This window comes from Heptranchias perlo, chromosome 9, assembly GCF_035084215.1.
Source record: "Heptranchias perlo isolate sHepPer1 chromosome 9, sHepPer1.hap1, whole genome shotgun sequence".
NCBI classification, from domain to species: Eukaryota; Metazoa; Chordata; class Chondrichthyes; order Hexanchiformes; family Hexanchidae; genus Heptranchias; species Heptranchias perlo.
The window spans coordinates 28,467,967-28,488,658 of NC_090333.1; the positions used below are offsets into that span (position 1 = coordinate 28,467,967).

The following is a 20,692-nucleotide window of genomic DNA, read 5'->3' on the forward strand; positions in this document are numbered from 1 at the left end:
GTAGTGTGATCAGGCTCACAGTGAATGGGCAGTAGTGTGATCAGGCTCACAGTGAATGGGCAGTAGTGTTATCGGGCTCACAGCGAATGGGCAGTAGTGTGATCGGGCTCACAGTGAATCGGCAGTAGCATGATCAGGCTCACAGCGAATGGGCAGTATTGTGATCGGGCTCACAGCGAATGGGCAGTAGTGTGATCGGGCTCACAGCGAATGGGCAGTAGTGTGATCAGGCTCACAGTGAATGGGCAGTAGTGTGATCAGGCTCACAGCGAATCGGCAGTAGTGTGATCGGGCTCACAGTGAATGGGCAGTAGTGTGATCAGGCTCTCAGCGAATCGGCAGTAGTGTGATCGGGCTCACAGTGAATGGGCAGTAGTGTGATCAGGCTCTCAGCGAATCGGCAGTCGTGTGATCGGGCTCACAGCGAATGGGCAGTAGTGTCATCAGGCTCTCAGCGAATGGGCAGTAGTGTGATCAGGCTCTCAGCGAATCGGCAGTAGTGTGATCAGGCTCACAGTGAATCGGCAGTCGCATGATCAGGCTCACAGCGAATGGGCAGTAGTGTGATCAGGCTCACAGTGAATGGGCAGTAGTGTGATCGGGCTCACAGTGAATCGGCAGTCGCATGATCAGGCTCACAGTGAATGGGCAGTAGTGTGATCAGGCTCACAGTGAATGGGCAGTAGTGTGATCAGGCTCACAGTGAATGGGCAGTAGTGTGATCGGGCTCACAGTGAATCGGCAGTCGCATGATCAGGCTCACAGTGAATGGGCAGTAGTGTGATCAGGCTCACAGTGAATCGGCAGTAGCGTGATCAGGCTCACAGTGAATGGGCAGTAGTGTGATCAGGCTCACAGTGAATGGGCAGTAGTGTGATTGGGCTCACAGTGAATCGGCAGTCGCGTGATCAGGCTCACAGTGAATGGGCAGTAGTGTGATCGGGCTCACAGCGAATCGGCAGTAGCGTGATCAGGCTCACAGCGAATGGGCAGTAGCGTGATCGGGCTCACTGCGAATCGGCAGTAGTGTGATCGGGCTCACTGCGAATCGGCAGTAGTGTGATCAGGCTCACAGTGAATGGGCAATCGTGTGATCAGGCTCACAGTGAATGGGCAGTAGTGTGATCGGGCTCACAGCGAATGGGCAGTAGTGTGATCAGGCTCACTGTGAATGGGCAGTAGTATGATCGGGCTCACAGTGAATGGGCAGTAGCGTGATCGGGCTCACAGCGAATGGGCAGTCGTATGATCGAGCTCACAGCGAATGGGCAGTCGTGTGATCGGGCTCACAGCGAATGGGCAGTCGTGTGATCGGGCTCACAGTGAATGGGCAGTAGTGTGATCGGGCTCACAGCGAATGGGCAGTAGCGTGATCGGGCTCACAGCGAATGGGCAGTCGTGTGATCAGGCTCACAGCGAATGGGTAGTCGTGTAATCGGGCTCACAGTGAATGGGCAGCAGTGTGATCGGGCTCACAGCGAATGGGCAGTAGCGTGTTCAGGCTTACAGCAAATGGGCAGTAGTGTGATCAGGCTCACAGTGAATCGGCAGTAGCGTGATCAGGCTCACAGCGAATGGGCAGTAGCATGATCAGGCTCACAGCGAATGGGCAGTAGCATGATCAGGCTCACAGCGAATGGGCAGTAGCATGATCAGGCTCACAGCAAATGGGCAGTAGTGTGATCGGGCTCACAGCGAATGGGCAGTAGCGTGATCGGGCTCACAGTGAATCGGCAGTAGCATGATCAGGCTCACAGCGAATGGGCAGTAGTGTGATCGGGCTGACAGCGAATGGGCAGTAGTGTGATCGGGCTCACAGTGAATGGGCAGTAGTTTGATCGGGCTCACAGCGAATGGGCAGTTGTGTGATCGGGCTCACAGTGAATGGGCAGTATTGTGATCGGGCTCACTGCGAATGGGCAGTAGTGTGATCGGGCTCACAGTGAATCGGCAGTTGTGTGATCGGGCTCACGGCGAATGGGCAGTAGTGTGATCGGGCTCACATCGAATGGGCAGTAGTGTAATCAGGCTCACAGCGAATGGGCAGTAGTGTAATCGGGCTCACAGCGAATGGGCAGTAGTGTGATCGGGCTCACAGTGAATGGGCAGTAGCGTGATCGGGCTCACAGCGAATGGGCAGTCGTATGATCGAGCTCACAGCGAATGGGCAGTCGTGTGATCGGGCTCACAGCGAATGGGCAGTCGTGTGATCGGGCTCACAGTGAATGGGCAGTAGTGCGATCGGGCTCACAGCGAATGGGCAGTAGCGTGATCGGGCTCACAGCGAATGGGCAGTCGTGTGATCGGGCTCACAGCGAATGGGTAGTCGTGTAATCGGGCTCACAGTGAATGGGCAGCAGTGTGATCGGGCTCACAGCGAATGGGCAGTAGCGTGATCAGGCTTACAGCAAATGGGCAGTAGTGTGATCAGGCTCACAGTGAATCGGCAGTAGCGTGATCAGGCTCACAGCGAATGGGCAGTAGCATGATCAGGCTCACAGCGAATGGGCAGTAGCATGATCAGGCTCACAGCGAATGGGCAGTAGCATGATCAGGCTCACAGCAAATGGGCAGTAGTGTGATCGGGCTCACAGCGAATGGGCAGTAGCGTGATCAGGCTCACAGCGAATGGGCAGTCGCATGATCAGGCTCACAGCGAATGGGCAGTAGCATGATCAGGCTCACAGCGAATGGGCAGTAGCATGATCAGGCTCACAGCAAATGGGCAGTAGTGTGATCGGGCTCACAGCGAATGGGCAGTATCGTGATCGGGCTCACAGCGAATGGGCAGTAGCATGATCAGGCTCACAGCGAATGGGCAGTAGCATGATCAGGCTCACAGCGAATGGGCAGTAGCGTGATCAGGCTCACAGCGAATGGGCAGTAGCGTGATCAGGCTCTCAGCGAATGGGCAGTAGTGTGATCGGGCTCACAGTGAATCGGCAGTCGCATGATCAGGCTCACAGTGAATGGGCAGTAGTGTGATCAGGCTCACAGTGAATGGGCAGTAGTGTGATCAGGCTCACAGTGAATGGGCAGTAGTGTGATCGGGCTCACAGTGAATCGGCAGTCGCATGATCAGGCTCACAGTGAATGGGCAGTAGTGTGATCAGGCTCACAGTGAATGGGCAGTAGTGTGATCAGGCTCACAGTGAATGGGCAGTAGTGTGATTGGGCTCACAGTGAATCGGCAGTCGCATGATCAGGCTCACAGTGAATGGGCAGTAGTGTGATCGGGCTCACAGCGAATCGGCAGTAGCGTGATCAGGCTCACAGCGAATGGGCAGTAGCGTGATCGGGCTCACTGCGAATCGGCAGTAGTGTGATCGGGCTCACTGCGAATCGGCAGTAGTGTGATCAGGCTCACAGTGAATGGGCAATCGTGTGATCAGGCTCACAGTAAATGGGCAGTAGTGTGATCGGGCTCACAGCGAATGGGCAGTAGTGTGATCAGGCTCACTGTGAATGGGCAGTAGTGTGATCGGGCTCACTGTGAATGGGCAGTAGTGTGATCAGGCTCACAGTGAATGGGCAATCGTGTGATCAGGCTCACAGTGAATGGGCAGTAGCGTGATCAGGCTCACGGCAAATGGGCAGTAGTGTGATCAGGCTCACAGTGAATCGGCAGTAGCGTGATCAGGCTCACAGCGAATGGGCAGTAGCATGATCAGGCTCACAGCGAATGGGCAGTAGCATGATCAGGCTGACAGCGAATGGGCAGTAGCATGATCAGGCTCACAGCAAATGGGCAGTAGTGTGATCGGGCTCACAGCGAATGGGCAGTCGCGTGATCAGGCTCACAGCGAATGGGCAGTAGCATGATCAGGCTCACAGTGAATGGGCAGTAGTGTGATCAGGCTCACAGCGAATGGGCAGTAGTGTGATCAGGCTCACAGTGAATGGGCAGTAGTGTGATCAGGCTCACAGTGAATGGGCAGTAGTGTGATCAGGCTCACAGTGAATGGGCAGTAGTGTGATCAGGCTCACAGCGAATGGACAATAGCGTGATCGGGCTCACAGCAAATGGGCAGTAGTGTGATCAGGCTCACAGCGAATGGGCAGTAGCGTGATCAGGCTCACAGTGAATGGGCAGTAGTGTGATCGGGCTCACAACGAATCGGCAGTAGCGTGATCAGGCTCACAGTGAATGGGCAGTAGTGTGATCGGGCTCACAGCGAATCGGCAGTAGCGTGATCGGGCTCACAGCAAATGGGCAGTAGCATGATCAGGCTCACAGCGAATGGGCAGTAGCGTGATCGGGCTCACAGCGAATGGGCAGTAGTGTGATCAGGCTCACAGTGAATGGGCAGTAGTGTGATCAGGCTCACAGTGAATGGGCAGTAGTGTGATCGGGCTCACAGCGAATGGGCAGTAGTGTGATCGGGCTCACAGTGAATCGGCAGTAGCATGATCAGGCTCACAGCGAATGGGCAGTAGTGTGATCGGGCTGACAGCGAATGGGCAGTAGTGTGATCGGGCTCACAGCGAATGGGCAGTAGTGTGATCAGGCTCACAGTGAATGGGCAGTAGTGTGATCAGGCTCACAGCGAATCGGCAATAGTGTGATCGGGCTCACAGTGAATGGGCAGTAGTGTGATCAGGCTCACAGTGAATGGGCAGTAGTGTGATCGGCCTCACAGTGAATGGGCAGTAGTGTGATCAGGCTCACAGCGAATCGGCAGTAGTGTGATCGGGCTCACAGTGAATGGGCAGTAGTGTGATCGGGCTCACAGCAAATCGGCAGTAGTGTGATCAGGCTCACAGTGAATGGGCAGTAGTGTGATCAGGCTCACAGTGAATGGGCAGTAGTGTGATCAGGCTCACAGTGAATCGGCAGTAGCGTGATCGGGCTCACAGCGAATGGGCAGTAGCGTGATCGGGCTCACTGCGAATGGTCAGTAGCGTGATCGGGCTCACAGCGAATGGGCAGTAGTGTGATCGGGCTCACTGCGAATCGGCAGTAGTGTGATCAGGCTCACAGCGAATGGGCAGTAGTGTGATCGGGCTCACAGTTAATGGGCAGTAGTGTGATCAGGCTCACAGTGAATGGGCAGTAGTGTGATCGGGCTCACAGCGAATGGGCAGTAGTGTGATCGGGCTCACAGTGAATCGGCAGTAGCGTGATCAGGCTCACAGTGAATGGGCAGTAGTGTGATCAGGCTCACAGTGAATGGGCAGTAGTGTGATCGGGCTCACGGCGAATGGGCAGTAGTGTGATCGGGCTCACAGCGAATGGGCAGTAGTGTAATCAGGCTCACAGCGAATGGGCAGTCGTGTGATCGGGCTCACAGCGAATGGGCAGTAGTGTGATCGGGCTCACAGTGAATGGGCAGTAGTGTGATCGGGCTCACAGTGAATGGGCAGTAGTTTGATCGGGCTCACAGTGAATGGGCAGTAGTGTGATCGGGCTCACAGTGAATCGGCAGTTGTGTGATCGGGCTCACGGCGAATGGGCAGTAGTGTGATCGGGCTCACAGCGAATGGGCAGTAGTGTAATCGGGCTCACAGCGAATGGGCAGTAGTGTGATCGGGCTCACAGTGAATGGGCAGTAGCGTGATCGGGCTCACAGCGAATGGGCAGTCGTGTGATCGAGCTCACAGCGAATGGGCAGTCGTGTGATCGGGCTCACAGCGAATGGGCAGTCGTGTGATCGGGCTCACAGTGAATGGGCAGTAGTGTGATCGGGCTCACAGCGAATGGGCAGTAGCGTGATCGGGCTCACAGCGAATGGGCAGTAGTGTAATCAGGCTCACAGCAAATGGGCAGTAGTGTAATCGGGCTCACAGCGAATGGGCAGTAGCGTGATCAGGCTCACAGCGAATGGGCAGTAGCATGATCAGGCTCACAGTGAATGGGCAGTAGTGTGATCAGGCTCACAGCGAATGGGCAGTAGTGTGATCAGACTCACAGTGAATGGGCAGTAGTGTGATCAGGCTCACAGTGAATGGGCAGTAGTGTGATCAGGCTCACAGTGAATGGGCAGTAGTGTAATCGGGCTCACAGCGAATGGGCAGTAGCGTGATCAGGCTCACAGCGAATGGACAATAGCGTGATCGGGCTCACAGTGAATGGGCAGTAGTGTGATCAGGCTCACAGTGAATGGGCAGTAGTGTGATCAGGCTCACAGTGAATGGGCAGTAGTGTGATCGGGCTCACAACGAATCGGCAGTAGCGTGATCAGGCTCACAGTGAATGGGCAGTAGTGTGATCGGGCTCACAGCGAATCGGCAGTAGCGTGATCGGGCTCACAGCAAATGGGCAGTAGCATGATCAGGCTCACAGCGAATGGGCAGTAGCGTGATCGGGCTCACAGCGAATGGGCAGTAGTGTGATCAGGCTCACAGTGAATGGGCAGTAGTGTGATCAGGCTCACAGTGAATGGGCAGTAGTGTGATCGGGCTCACAGCGAATGGGCAGTAGTGTGATCGGGCTCACAGTGAATCGGCAGTAGCATGATCAGGCTCACAGCGAATGGGCAGTAGTGTGATCGGGCTCACAGCGAATGGGCAGTAGTGTGATCGGGCTCACAGCGAATGGGCAGTAGTGTGATCAGGCTCACAGTGAATGGGCAGTAGTGTGATCAGGCTCACAGCGAATCGGCAATAGTGTGATCGGGCTCACAGTGAATGGGCAGTAGTGTGATCAGGCTCACAGTGAATGGGCAGTAGTGTGATCGGGCTCACAGTGAATGGGCAGTAGTGTGATCAGGCTCACAGCGAATCGGCAGTAGTGTGATCGGGCTCACAGTGAATGGGCAGTAGTGTGATCAGGCTCACAGCGAATCGGCAGTAGTGTGATCAGGCTCACAGTGAATGGGCAGTAGTGTGATCAGGCTCACAGTGAATGGGCAGTAGTGTGATCAGGCTCACAGTGAATCGGCAGTAGCGTGATCGGGCTCACAGCGAATGGGCAGTAGCGTGATCGGGCTCACTGCGAATGGTCAGTAGCGTGATCGGGCTCACAGCGAATGGGCAGTAGTGTGATCGGGCTCACTGCGAATCGGCAGTAGTGTGATCAGGCTCACAGTGAATGGGCAGTAGTGTGATCAGGCTCACAGTGAATGGGCAGTAGTGTGATCAGGCTCACAGTGAATGGGCAGTAGTTTGATCGGGCTCACAGCGAATGGGCAGTAGTGTGATCGGGCTCACAGCGAATGGGCAGTAGTGTGATCGGGCTCACAGTGAATGGGCAGTAGTGTGATCGGGCTCACAGTGAATGGACAGTAGTTTGATCGGGCTCACAGCGAATGGGCAGTAGTGTGATCGGGCTCACAGTGAATGGGCAGTAGTGTGATCGGGCTCACTACGAATGTGCAGTAGTGTGATCGGGCTCACAGTGAATCGGCAGTTGTGTGATCGGGCTCACGGCGAATGGGCAGTAGTGTGATCGGGCTCACAGCGAATGGGCAGTAGTGTAATCGGGCTCACAGCGAATGGGCAGTAGTGTGATCGGGCTCACAGTGAATGGGCAGTAGCGTGATCGGGCTCACAGCGAATGGGCAGTCGTGTGATCGAGCTCACAGCGAATGGGCAGTCGTGTGATCGGGCTCACAGCGAATGGGCAGTCGTGTGATCGGGCTCACAGTGAATGGGCAGTAGTGTGATCGGGCTCACAGCGAATGGGCAGTAGCGTGATCGGGCTCACAGCGAATGGGCAGTAGTGTAATCAGGCTCACAGCGAATGGGCAGTAGTGTAATCGGGCTCACAGCGAATGGGCAGTAGTGTGATCGGGCTCACAGCGAATGGGCAGTCGTGTGATCGAGCTCACAGCGAATGGGCAGTCGTGTGATCGGGCTCACAGCGAATGGGCAGTCGTGTGATCGGGCTCACAGTGAATGGGCAGTAGTGTGATCGGGCTCACAGCGAATGGGCAGTAGCGTGATCAGGCTCACAGCGAATGGGCAGTAGTGTGATCGGGCTCACAGCGAATCGGCAGTAGTGTGATCGGTCTCACAGCGAATCGGCAGTAGCGTGATCAGGCTCACAGCGAATGGGCAGTAGTGTGATCGGGCTCACAGCGAATGGGCAGTAGCGTGATCGGGCTCACAGCGAATGGGCAGTAGCGTGATCAGGCTCACAGCGAATGGGCAGTAGTGTGATCGGGCTCACAGCGAATGGGCAGTAACGTGATCGGACTCACAGCGAATGGGCAGCAGCGTGATCGGTCTCACGGCGAATCGGTAGTAGTGTCATCAGGCTCACAGCGAATGGGCAGTAGTGTAATCGGGCTCACAGCGAATGGGCAGTAGTGTAATCGGGCTCACAGCGAATGGGCAGTTGTGTAATTGGGCTCACAGCGAATGGGCAGTTGTGTAATCGGGCTCAAAGCGAATGGGCAGTAGTGTGATCGGGCTCACAGCGAATGGGCAGCAGCGTGATCGGGCTCACAGCGAATCGGCAGTAGCGCGAATGGGCAGTAGCGTGATCGGGCTCACAGCGAATCGGCAGTAGCGTGATCGGGCTCACAGCGAATGGGCAGTAGCGTGATCAGGCTCATAGCAAATCAGCAGCCCCTTTCATACTGCGCCCGATTTTCTCTTCTGTTTACTTCAATGGAAAAGAAAATTGATTCGCCAAGATCCTGTTCCGCACTACTGGCATAGACCAATTAAACACGTCGCTGGTGGAGGGAGTGGGTGTTTAAGGTCTGCCATTTTCATACATCTCTGTACCCACGTCCGGTTGGTAGTTGGCACAGCATTCGCCCTGGCCTACAGCAGCTCCCAAACATGCTGCACTGCTCTTTTTTGGCGAGGGTGCCTTGTAAGAGTGGCAAACAGGGCAGCTGTAATTGCTTACGCCTAATATACTCCTACAATATAATATCTTGTATATTACATACTACGTCGTGGCATTCATTCCTGATATCAAAAAGTTGAATACTAATGAGGAAAATAATTTTTATAAAATCACTAATGTACATGGGAGAACTTGTATTTATATAGCGCCTTTCACGATCTCAGGACGTCCCAAAGCGGTCCACGGGCAATGATGAACTTTTGAAATGTAGTCACTGTTGCAATGTAGGAAAATGCGGCAGTTAATTTGTGCACAGCAAGGTCCCACAAACCGCAAAGAGATAAATGACCAATTAAGCGGTTTTAGTGATGTCGGTTAAGGGATAAAGGTTGGCCAGGACAAGTGGAGAACTCCCCTGCTCTTCTTCGAAAAGTGCCGTCGGATCTTTTGCATCCACCTGAGAGTGCAGACAAGACATCTCAACAAAAAGACTGCACTTCCAAGAGTGCAGCATTCCCTCAGTAATGCACTGACATTATGTGCTCAAGTCCTGGGGTGGGGCAGGAACCCATGACGTTGTGAAATGAGACTGCTACCACTGACCCAAGGCTGACACCTTAATGGGTTTTACAGAGGCACACAAGTAGAGTTCAGGTGGGGGGTGGATTCTGTAGTTGAGAACAAACTCGTAAGTCACCTGTGAATAGACAACAACAACAAAAGCCTGTAAAATATTCATTATTTTGTGTCTCCCCAGGCTGCAGTGACATACAGACAGACTGACATGAAAGAAAAATGCCTGGCTTTCATCGAGAGCCACACCAAAGTAAGTATTGGAAAAGGTCAATTTATACACCAGTTGGATGGCTTCTTTTTCAGAAGAATTGGTTTATTTACTCTGCTGCCAAATGGAATCAATTGAAAGCAAGCTCAAGCCACCTGCAGCACAATTGAATCCATTCATGCGGATGTCTGTTCCATCAAATGTGGGGTCCACTGAAATTGAGAATGAGGTGTGTCAGTTTGAAATAGGTATGATGCAGATTGGTATATGTTGCCACAGCAACAGCCCATTTATAAACAGGATATTTTTAAATTAATTTTTTACAGGGTAATTTACGACTGACAATTGTGGAGCTTGTGCGCTACTTTTTCGGGTTGAGTGCACATTATAATGCTGTTTTAACAGCAGATATGTGGTAGATAGTGTGGAAATTAATCAGTTTTACTGTATCCAAATTGACATCGCAGAGGAACCCTGTTGCCTTGATTCCATTTTTTAAACTTCTTATTCATTTGAAAGAGAAAAAGTTTCAAGAGAATTGAGAACATTTTCCATCTGGTCAGTTTGAAAGAAGAAAGTTTCACGACCTCTGGACGCCCCAAAGCATTTTGCAACCAATGCATTATATTCACTGTTATAATGTAGGAAAGGCAGCAGCCAGTTTATGCAATGCAAGCTCCCACAAACAGCAATTTGATAATGACCACATAATCTGCTTTAGTGATGTCGGTTGAGGGATATATATTGGCCAGGATACCGGGGAATAACTCCCCTGCTTTTCTTCGAAATAGTGCCGTGGGATCTTTTACGTCCACTTGAGAGGGCAGACAGGGCCTCGGTTTAACGTCTCATCCGAAAGATGGCACCTCCAACAATGCAACACTCCCTCAGTACTGCACTGGAGTGTCAGCCTAGATTTTGAGCTTAAATCTCTGAAGTGGGACTTCAACCCACGACCTTCTGACTCAGAGGCGAGAGCGCTACCAACTGAGCCACAGCTGACACTGTTTGGTGTAAAGAAGCCCCAAATGAGCAGGTGCAATACAGTACACTTTCAAAGGCGGGGACCTCACGTGACCCCCTACCTAACTCTCCCCCTCTATAAGCACCACAGTCCATTTGTACTTATTGGCCTCCATTGGCTCCAGTTTAAAATCCCCATCTTTGTTTTCAAATTCCTTCATGGCTCATTCCAACCTATCTATACAATCTTCCACAAAGCTATGTTACTACATGTACCCTCCACACCTGGGACTCTGGGCGATTCTGCATCTTCCCCTCCTTCCATTCCACCAAAGCCTTCAACCAACTCATCCCCACAATCTGGAATTCTCTTCTTAAATCTTACTACTGCTCTCCCAATCTTCAAAAGATTCTTTAAACTCACTTCTGGGCTTTGGGCCATCTTTCTAATTTTCCTCCTCTACTGGCTGGGGTACTTGATGCAGCCCACTGCACCCAGCGCTCTGCCCACCCAGTTAAAGCACCTTGAGACATTCTGTTATGTAAAGGGTGCTATAAAGTTTAAGCTTTGACAATACCATGTGCTCTATTACCATGCCGCAGCATACTTACTGAGGGTCCGTTCAACAAATTTGTTTTTCTTACCCATTTTCTTCTCCAGTCCTCTCAGTGTTGATTGGTTGCTGGGTCTTGGTTTCATGGGGACTATTCTTACCTGGTAATTTTTCTTATATAAGCCTTGACCTTAAAGGGCTACTTTTAACCCTTTTAACTTCCTGCCCGCCCAGTTTGTGTACTGCTCTCACCCAGTTACCCACCTATGCACTTCCAGCAGGAACCACAGCATAATAATCAGGACCAGAAAACCTGGCTGATTTTCTGCTGTCTGACCTAGGGACAGTGAGACCAACTGAAATGTTTCCTACAGCTACTCTGACTCAAACCAGGGCTTGAAATGTCACGGTCTGTCTGAATCAGCTACTATACTCTGAGCCATCCCAGAAGAGACTTTTACAAATTTTACTGCTCTTGTGTTTTTTTTTTCTACAAAGGCTTTACTGACCTTTAAAAATGCTCCGTGGATTTTGCAGTTTCACAAAATGGTCCCTGCACAGAATTCAACTAAGTAAATATATTGGTCTTTTAGTTCTGTATTGTTCCTAACTCACACCAAGTTCCGTTCACCCATCACCCCTGTGCTCGCTGACCTACATTGGCTTCACAGTCCGGTAATGCCTTGAGTTTAAAATTCTCATCCTTGTTTTCAAATCCCTCCATGGCCTTGCCCCTCCCTATCTCTGTAACCTCCTGTAGCCCTACAACCCGCCGAGATCTCAGCATTCTTCCAATTTTTGCCTCTTGCACACCACTGATTTTAATCGCTTCACCATTGGCGGCCATGCTTTCAGCTGCCAGATCGTAAGCTCTGGAATTCCCTCCCAAACCTCTCCGCCTCTCTACCTCTCTCTCCTCGTTTAGGACGCTCCTTAAAACCTACCTCTTTGGCCAAGCTTTTGACCACCTGTCCTGATATCTCCTTATATGGCTTGGTGTCAAATTATGTTTGCTAACTCTCCTGTGAAGCGCCTTGGGACATTTTATTACGTTAAAGTGCTATATAAATGCAAGTTGTAGTTGTTATTGTTGTACCGTTTGACAAGTGTCACACATAAATGGAAGCAAATCATGAGGGGTGCTCATTTAAGCACGGAGAGACTGAAGGTATTTTTACATCCACATTTGTGTAACTCAGATCACTGGAGAGCGGCAATTGTGCGCCAGGACCCATTGCTAATACCGGCTTCCTTATCCCTGCAGCACAATCATAGACCCACAAAAATGTAAGTCTGCTGCCAGGATAAGGGGAGCAGCTCTCCCAGAAACAATTGAAATAAAACAAATGCAAGTGTATAAATGCCTAGAGAGAGTGAGAAAGTCAGAGGCCTTCTGCTGTTACACTAATCCTGATCCAGGGAATGCAAAGAATGGTATCTTTGTACCAGCAAGTCATCCTGCTAAACTTGCGTTATTTCCGTCTGCACGCCTGAGCTGCTGGATGTGACTAATTGCTTCCTCTTGCCTGATTATTGCACTAAGAATAACTCTTTCAGATTGCTCTTTTGTGACCTTTGCCACACAACAGTATGAGGTAAAATGAGAGTTTAAAATAGGGGGAAGTTGCCAGTCGTAGGGGTCGGTTCACATTTCCCAGTTCAGCTCATTGTCATTTGTACTGATTTTTAATTTTTAGATTTCATCTGGCTTTTAAAAGTGTTTTTAGAAGTAACTAATATTTTAGATACAGCACTTTTGTCTTGAGTTGAAAGGTTATTATGAAACTGGACAGCACGACTATTGTATCAGCAAGTTTTTGTAAGGAACTTGGGCCTAGAAATTCGATCATGCTGCGCTGGTTTTGGGCAGATAAGGGTCCAATATGTCCGATGCCAGAATCCTGCCGCCACCATAATGGATTGTCCAGGGTGCCCGCCGGAAGCATGCAAAAACTTCATTGTCGTATTTAAATAAGGCCCCATGCTGGTCGTCGGACCCTTTTGTGAAATTGATTTGCCCCAGTACCTGACTCGCCATGTGACAAACTTTCACGGCACTAACAGTCAGGAATGACCTGCAGGCGTGCAATTTAAAGGGTCATCCCCTCCATACATGTCAGTTGCTGGTTTGTCCTGTTAGGCTGTTGGGCAACTTCTGGGACTTTTTTTTGGCAATTTTCTCTGTTGCACAACTGAATTGTGAGTTCTGGGAAGAACTTTTTACAGATGCTGCACTGGTTGCCTGCCTTGCAAGTATTTTATTTCCCTCATGAGGGATCTGTTAGATCTGCCTTTGGGGCACTGGCAGTGTGGGAGCAAGCATGTTTCATCCTGAGAGAGGATAACCGGAACCTATTCCATGGACTCAGTGCCATTCTCTTGGCACTGCACCTTTATCACTCCTACTGCTCTACGCAAGAGCACAGGAGTAAAGTGACGGTCTCAAGGCCCTTATCCATGCTGTCTTTTCAACATTGCACCCATGTCCATGGAGCTAAGCTCCTGGCATTGACCTCCTCAGCCACCTCTTCCAACTCTTTGCACTTTTTTTGCTGGAGGACTTTCTGCCCCCTGGGGGAAACATGGTCTCCCTCCTCCTGCTGACCTCCTGGACAAGGGGCTCCAAAGTTGTATTAGAAATTTGGGGGGGTCTATCCGCAGCTCTTCCAGCCACGTTGCCTAGTTTCAAACCACCTCCTGCTGCCTAAAGCCATAATGCACCGCCCTTTAAGAGGTGCAGGCTGCCTTTAAGTGGCGTTAGTGACAACCGATTTTCAGCCCCTGCCCAAACAGGAGTGCAGCGAATTAGCAACATGGGCAATGCTGGTTCCACACCTGTCTCAGTATAATGAGCTGGCAGGACGAATTTCCCATGGCACCGGCCCCTGAGCGCCTAGGCCAGGGTACTTAACCTTCTTACTGTCATAGCAACTTAAAAACAGTGCAGGTTTTAGTCTCTAAATTTAATTGGAATACAAATGCTATCAAAATCAGGGGTGTCAAACTGTTGATGTTTATTGTCTTCATTAGTTATGAGGAGAGAGAATATTTGTAACATGGCCACACTGCAGGGATCAGTTTGCAGTGGTTGGGATTTGGATGCAGTATTACCCTGCTGGAGAATTGGTGAACTAATTTTATATTGTGGGTTGCACTGTTCACTATAAGATTAGAATCATTCCACTGAGCTGCTTTTATTGTTTGCCTGGACCTCATAGAATGGAGCTGAAAATGGCTGATTCTCTTGTCACCCAAATGCCACAGAAAGTTGTGAGGCAAACATGAAACACTTCCCTTGACACCTGCACTGCCACCAATGAATTTAATTTGGACTGTGACCTAAATAAGTTAGTAAGAATGTTTCTTGCCATCACTGTTATAATATGGACCCTCTTCTATTTTTATTTGAGGGAGTGTCTATGGATGTTGTCTTTCTTGACTTTCAGAAGGCATTTGATTAGGTTCTGCACAAGAGGTTATTAGGAAAATGAAAGTGCATGGAATTGGAGGTAACCTTGTGACATTGGTTGGGAGGTAGGAGACAGAGAGTATGGACAGGGGAATGTTCTCTGACTGGGGATGCGACAAGTGGTGTTTCCCAGTGATCTGTACTGGGGCATCAGCTTCTCACCATGTATATCAATGTCTTGGATGAAGGAATAGAGAGTTGTATATCCGAGTTAGCAGATGACACTAAGTTAGGAGGCATGGTAAATTGTGTGGATGGGAGCAGGAAGTTACAAAGGGATATAGAAAAACTAAGCAAGTGGGAAAAACTATGGCAGATGGAGTTAATTGTGGGGAAGTGTGAGGTCATCCACTTTGGATCCGAGAAAGACAGATCGAAATATTTTCTTCGTGGTGAGAAAGGAGTTAAACCAAAGTCAAAATATCTTTTTCACAGTTAGTCTTGACAACAACTTGTACGGCAAATAAAAGAAGCATAATCCCTGACGTTTTAATGAATAAATGCTCTGCATAGTGTTATATAGACCGAGCTTCATTCCAGTTTCATGCTGACTCAGTTGATTTCAACGCACTTTTAGGAGTTTGATAATTGGCTGACTATTCCCAAGGTAGGGAGTGAAAAAAATCAGTTACTCCAGATTACAATCTAGTGAGCTCTGCTGGAAAGTGCACGTGTCAGCAATGGATGAGGACAAATTTGGGCTTGGCTAGATGGCCTCTGTCGTTGAACACTCTTATCAACCTGTACAATCTGAAGAATACATGATACAGGACAAAGAGGAAAGAAAGAACTTGCATTTAAATCCTGCCTTTCATGACCTCAGGACTTCCAAAGACACTTCACAGCCAATGTAGCACTTCTGAGTTGTAGTAGGGAAACATGGCCATGCTTATAGCCCCAAGTTCCCTACATGGTGAATTCAATCATGGTCATGTTGTTGAGGAATGTGTGGACTGAAAGGAATGTTTCCCCCATGACCATGACAACCTTGCTTAGCTTTGACTTAAGTTTGGCTTCTGTGGTGGCTTAGGACAAGTGAAATTGCATGTGAAGGTGAGGGGGATTTAAATAGAGAGGGGAGAAAGAAATTTACTATTTTTTTCAGTAAAACCACTCTCGCAAGGTAGGCAATGCCTTCAGACAGAAGAAAATTGGAGGGAAAAAAAGTTCTCTATGACTCAGCAAAGATTCGGAATTAGAAATGTGTGTTGAAAATCCTTTGGGATACTCAGTCCTGAATATTCATACAAAATTAAAAAGCCACTGGTGTATTCAAATGAATTATTTTTCTTCGTTTCATAGGGGGGGATTTTAACCTCCCAAGAACAGGTGGGTTAGGGCAGGTGTGTAGTTAAAATAATTGATTTTTGGAGCGTGACAGCAACCCGGCTCCAACGCACAGGCTTCCGGGTTTAACCGAGGCGCGTTTGGATGCGTGTGAGTAACCTACTCACCGCAGTCGGGACCTTAATTAGTTCATGCGGGCAGATATTTATAGCATCAGTTAACATCCTTGTGAGACGTTAAGTAGGTCTTTTTAAATTGAGTTTGACTTAACTTAAATTTAAAGCCTCCAACATGGGTTTCTCGGGGCTTGTGAATCTCACCAGTGAAAAGGAGGTGAGAAGGACCGGATCATGAAGTGAGTGCCTTTATTGTACTGCTTGTGGGCCAGGTTGGGGCAGCAGTTTCTTCTAGGCCCAATAAGCTTACCTGCCACGATCGAACCCCCGCAATCAGCTGACCCCCCCCCCCCCCCCCGACGATAGCCGAGACCACCCTGATGACCCAACCCCCCACCACCCCCCCGATATCCGACCCACCACCAGACCTCTGATATCCAACTGTTCTTCTGATCTGATCACCTCCCGGCCTGCAATCTTCTCCACAGCCCCACCCCACCTTGTGTCCTCCATGCCCCTCCCCCCCCCCATATCCTGCATGCCGTTCCCCCCCCCCCCCCCCCCCCAAAATGTCCTTCACACTCCCCCCTCCCCGCTCTCTTCCCGGCTTCATGTTAAATCAAGCCCATTCGGTCATTTTTAATAAGGTGATTCATCTGGTCTCTCCTCAGAGTATTGTGAAGACTCAAGGCTTCCATGAACTTTCTGACCCTGCCCTGCTTACTATTCTGCAGAGTGACTTGCTCACCATCGATGAGCCTGATTTAATTAACTTTGTCAGAGAATGGGCTCACGTTAACTCAGTAAGTATTGGCTTGGCTTAGATCCTCTGATGTTATCTCTTAATTGTATCCTGTAGAAACAAACATTTCTGTGTACTGCAGATCTGGCATGATATTAAAATCCAAATCCCTAGATAATTTACGTGTGTGCATTTTTCCTGTTCAATATTCAATTTGAAAACAAGTGAGTGCAAGGATAAGTGATGCACAGTTCAAAGTGTTAATGTCACCGGGATCAGATTGCATTTGCACTGAACTCTTGATGCAGAGAGGTAAATCATCAAGTCCGTCAAGGGGTGTGCTTTACACCTGCTTCATTCAGTGACTTAACTTGTAGAGCAGGGGTGTCAAGCCTGCATTGTGTTGTGCCGAGTCTCCTGGAATGGGACCTGAATCTTCCGGGCACTGCTTCTAACTGCGCCTCTTAAATTCTGAGGCCTAGCATCGGATCCCCCTCCCTCTCCCCTCCCCAACTCCGTGACATCATCACTGGGACATCAAATTAGAAAGATTCAGTTTTGTCATGGAACTAACTCATCCCCCGCCAGCACAGAGTCAGCACTCGCTTAGGTTTGATTGGAAATGGAACTGGCTGAGATGGAGAGGGGAGAGAGTGACCAGAGACAATGGGGCAGGAGATTGGGATTCTGGAGTGGAGTTGAGGGGTCGGGACACCGGGGGGGGTGGGGGGATCGGGACTTTGGGTGGGGGGGGGGTTTAGGGGTCAGGAAATTGAGGCTCAGGGCAGGAGAAGAGAGGAAAAGGGTGACAGGGGCAAGGGTGTAAATTTTAACTGGGAGCCGGGAAGAGGGCGGGGTTGGGGGGAATTCATGACGGGAAACCCGGAAGTACGGGTTTCCTGGATGTCCGTACGATTTTGACGTAAGGACGTTTTTTTTTGGTTGGTTTCCCGCCCGACAGGCCAGCCAGATTGACAGGTTGGCTGTCAGCCGGACGGTAGCACAGGCAGGGAGCGGATGCCAGCAGTTAAGTCTTAGATTGGGTGAGGGGGGGGGGGGTGTGGGGAGTGGTCGGTCATCAGAGGGGGCTTTGGGCATCATCTGAGGGGGTTGGAGAATGTTGGGGGAGTCGGAGATTGTGAGGGGGGTCGGAGATTGTGAGGGGGGTCGGAGATTGTGAGGGGGGTCGGAGATTGTGAGGGGTGGGGTTGGAGATCGTGGGGGGGTTTGGAGGTCGGGGGGGGAGGGTTAGTTGATCACGCGTGTGGGATCGTGGCAGGTGAGCTTGTTGGGCCTAGAGGAAGCACGCCTGCTCCTCCTGGCCCTCAAGCAGTGCAATAAAGGCGCACTCACCTGCTCTGGGCCTTTTTTTTATTCGTTCATGGGATGTGGGCGTCGCTGGCAAGGCCAGCATTTATTGCCCATCCCTAATTGCCCTTGAGAAGGTGGTGGTGAGCCGCCTTGAACCGCTGCAGTCCGTGTGGTGAAGGTTCTCCCACAGTGCTGTTAGGAAGGGAGTTCCAGGATTTTGACCCAGCGACGATGAAGGGACAGTGATATATTTCCGAGTCAGGATGGTGTGTGACTTGGAGTGGAACGTGCGGATGGTGTTGTTCCCATGTGCTGCCCTTGTCTTTCTCGCCTCCTCTTATGTGGCGTGAAGCAGAAGGCCCGGGAATCCCGGCCCCCAAGAGTTAGAGATAAAAAAACTGTCAATATGGAGATCCGCAGACTCCTTAGAAGCCTTTACTGACCGACCTGCCCCTCGACCCACCTCTGTTAAAAGTGGAAGTGGGCCGGTTGGAGGTGGGCTGGGGTCAGGTTTTAGATTTTTACAATTTTTACCTTCCCACCTGTCCCCAATGCGCCCCTTCATGGGTTTAAAAATTACCCCCAGGGGTCGGGGATGGAGTCTTCGGGGAGAAAAGGAGACTGGCGAATAGGGGCCGTGAGATGGCTTGGGGGTCAGAGACTCGGAATTGGAGGTCGAGTGTTTGGAGCTCGGGTGGGGGGAGAGAGTGAGACCCTGGACTGGTGGCCGGGGGATTGGGGCTTGGGCGGGGTGGAGAGGGAAATAGGGGTTGGGGGGATTGGAGTTTGGATGGGGGGAGAGAGGACTGGAGAATGGAATGGGGTGGTCTGGGCATGGGGCCCCGCATTTCCTGCAGAGCCGGGAGCAGTAGCATGGTGAGTGGGAGCAGAAACCCACTCGAACGGAAACAGGCGCAGGATCCTTTGCATATTTAAATTGATCCAACGTTGATTTCATGCAGCTGCCAGATAAGCCTGATAACAGTGAGGGCCAATATGGCAGCAACCATGTCACCAGCGCAGATTAGGTGCGGGACCTCGTGCCCAGAAATTGGTATACATTGAACCTGCTTTACGCTCAAAAAACGGGCGAAACGCAAACCAATTTCTACCTCAGTGTGTCCAAATAACTTCTGCTGAATGTGGCCCATGCTAAGTGCCATAATGTCAAATCGGGCCCACTATGTAAATTGAGTTTGACACCCTGTTTTAGAACATTAGGACCAGGATAAATGCCCCGGTTTCCCCAGCAGTGGCCAAGAACTCTACACTGTAGCATTCCATGACATTACAAAATTGGAATGGCTGCGCACTCTGTTGCAGGGCCATCAAATTAGAAAGATTCTGTTTTGGTCCTGGAACTAACTGATCAATATACTCTCTTGCCATTTTTTCCCCCAACACAGGTAGTTCTGGACAAGTCAGTGCCAGAAATTGCAAAGGAAGTTGTCCGCGAATTGCGGCTTTTTCTGTTGACCCCTGTAGAACTGACAACTCTAGAAGCTGAAAACAAGAAAGATAACTTCATTCCTGTAAGTCTTTTTCTGCATGTTTAAGAGACAGCACCTTAATGAAAAAAAAAACATTTGGTAAACCTTTATTTATTTGTTTACATACATAAATAAATTACATAAATCATTTCAAATACGGTGTTGTGTTACTGGCAGGTCACAGTGAAAGTGACATAAACCCTCCTCAAACAATAATTCAATGCAAAACTGCAAAATCTATTGAGCATGTTTACAGATCAGTAAAGCCTTTTTGAAAAACACAAGAGCATTAAAATATATTAAATTCTCTTCTGGAATGGCTTGCTGAGTTTATGCATGAAGATAATGGCACTTTAAAGCAAACTTTGATACCAGGATAAGTCCTTAGTAATGAGTTATTTTAGGAGCGAATGTTTTCAATATTACCATTTATAGAATTGCTCTGTGGAGTTCTGTGTAAGTTCCATGTTAGCCTCTAAACTATGGTTAGTCTGTTTATGTAGCAAATATTTGGCAGAGACTGAAAAAAGAAGCCTGCCTGATCAGATTGACAGCACTGTAAAGAAGCAGACAGAGCACCAGGAGGTACCCCATGGTCTACACCACCTGACAACAGATTACATCACTGAATTGCATATTAAACAAAGCCCCACAGAGGACTCTGTAAGTGGAGTGATCTTAAAGAAAAAAAAATAATTGTTTTAAAAAACCAGAATCATCTGGAGGAAAGTACTGTCCCTTCCTAGCACTAAAGGTCCATTAATAAATTCTTTACACAAAGCCAAAGAAGTGTTGGGTTCCTTGATTCAGTTTCCATAGGATTCCAGCAGTGCCCCTTCCAGAACTGAGAGTTGGAAACCCCCACTGAGCAGAAAAGATGCTTTCTGATGTCATCTGGGACCAGGAACTGCAGTGGAATGACTCACAAATGCAGCTTTTGGTAGTGTGTGGGTTCAAGCCTGAGTATCTTAGTTTAATTCAGTTTAAGATTTCTTCATAAATTGAAGCAAATCAGTGCAGCCGTTTTTTATTAAAGAACTATAGTTTAGAAATTATAACATTCCTAGTCCCAGAATTCTGCAGTTTGAAAATTGCTGTTCCATACTTAATTTCTTATCAGCAAGTCACACCTTGGTCTCACCCCTATTCCTCTGGTATCTTCTCCTTTGAGCAGTTGACCTTGTTCCACTTCCTCTCCTCTACTTTAAAATCCTCATTCTCTACTGCCTCCAAGCT

General features: G+C 49.7%; 1 protein-coding gene across 1 annotated transcript in view; it reads left to right on the plus strand.

Annotated features, from left to right (window-relative positions):
• Positions 1-20,692, plus strand: part of LOC137325232 (BTB/POZ domain-containing protein 19-like) — a 182,818-nt gene that overhangs the window by 146,659 nt on the left and 15,467 nt on the right. Inside the window, exons 5-7 of the mRNA XM_067990087.1 lie at positions 9,498-9,566; positions 16,585-16,716; positions 19,373-19,498. Of these exons, the coding sequence (XP_067846188.1) occupies positions 9,498-9,566; positions 16,585-16,716; positions 19,373-19,498 (327 nt within the window). The remainder of the gene's footprint in view (positions 1-9,497; positions 9,567-16,584; positions 16,717-19,372; positions 19,499-20,692) is intronic.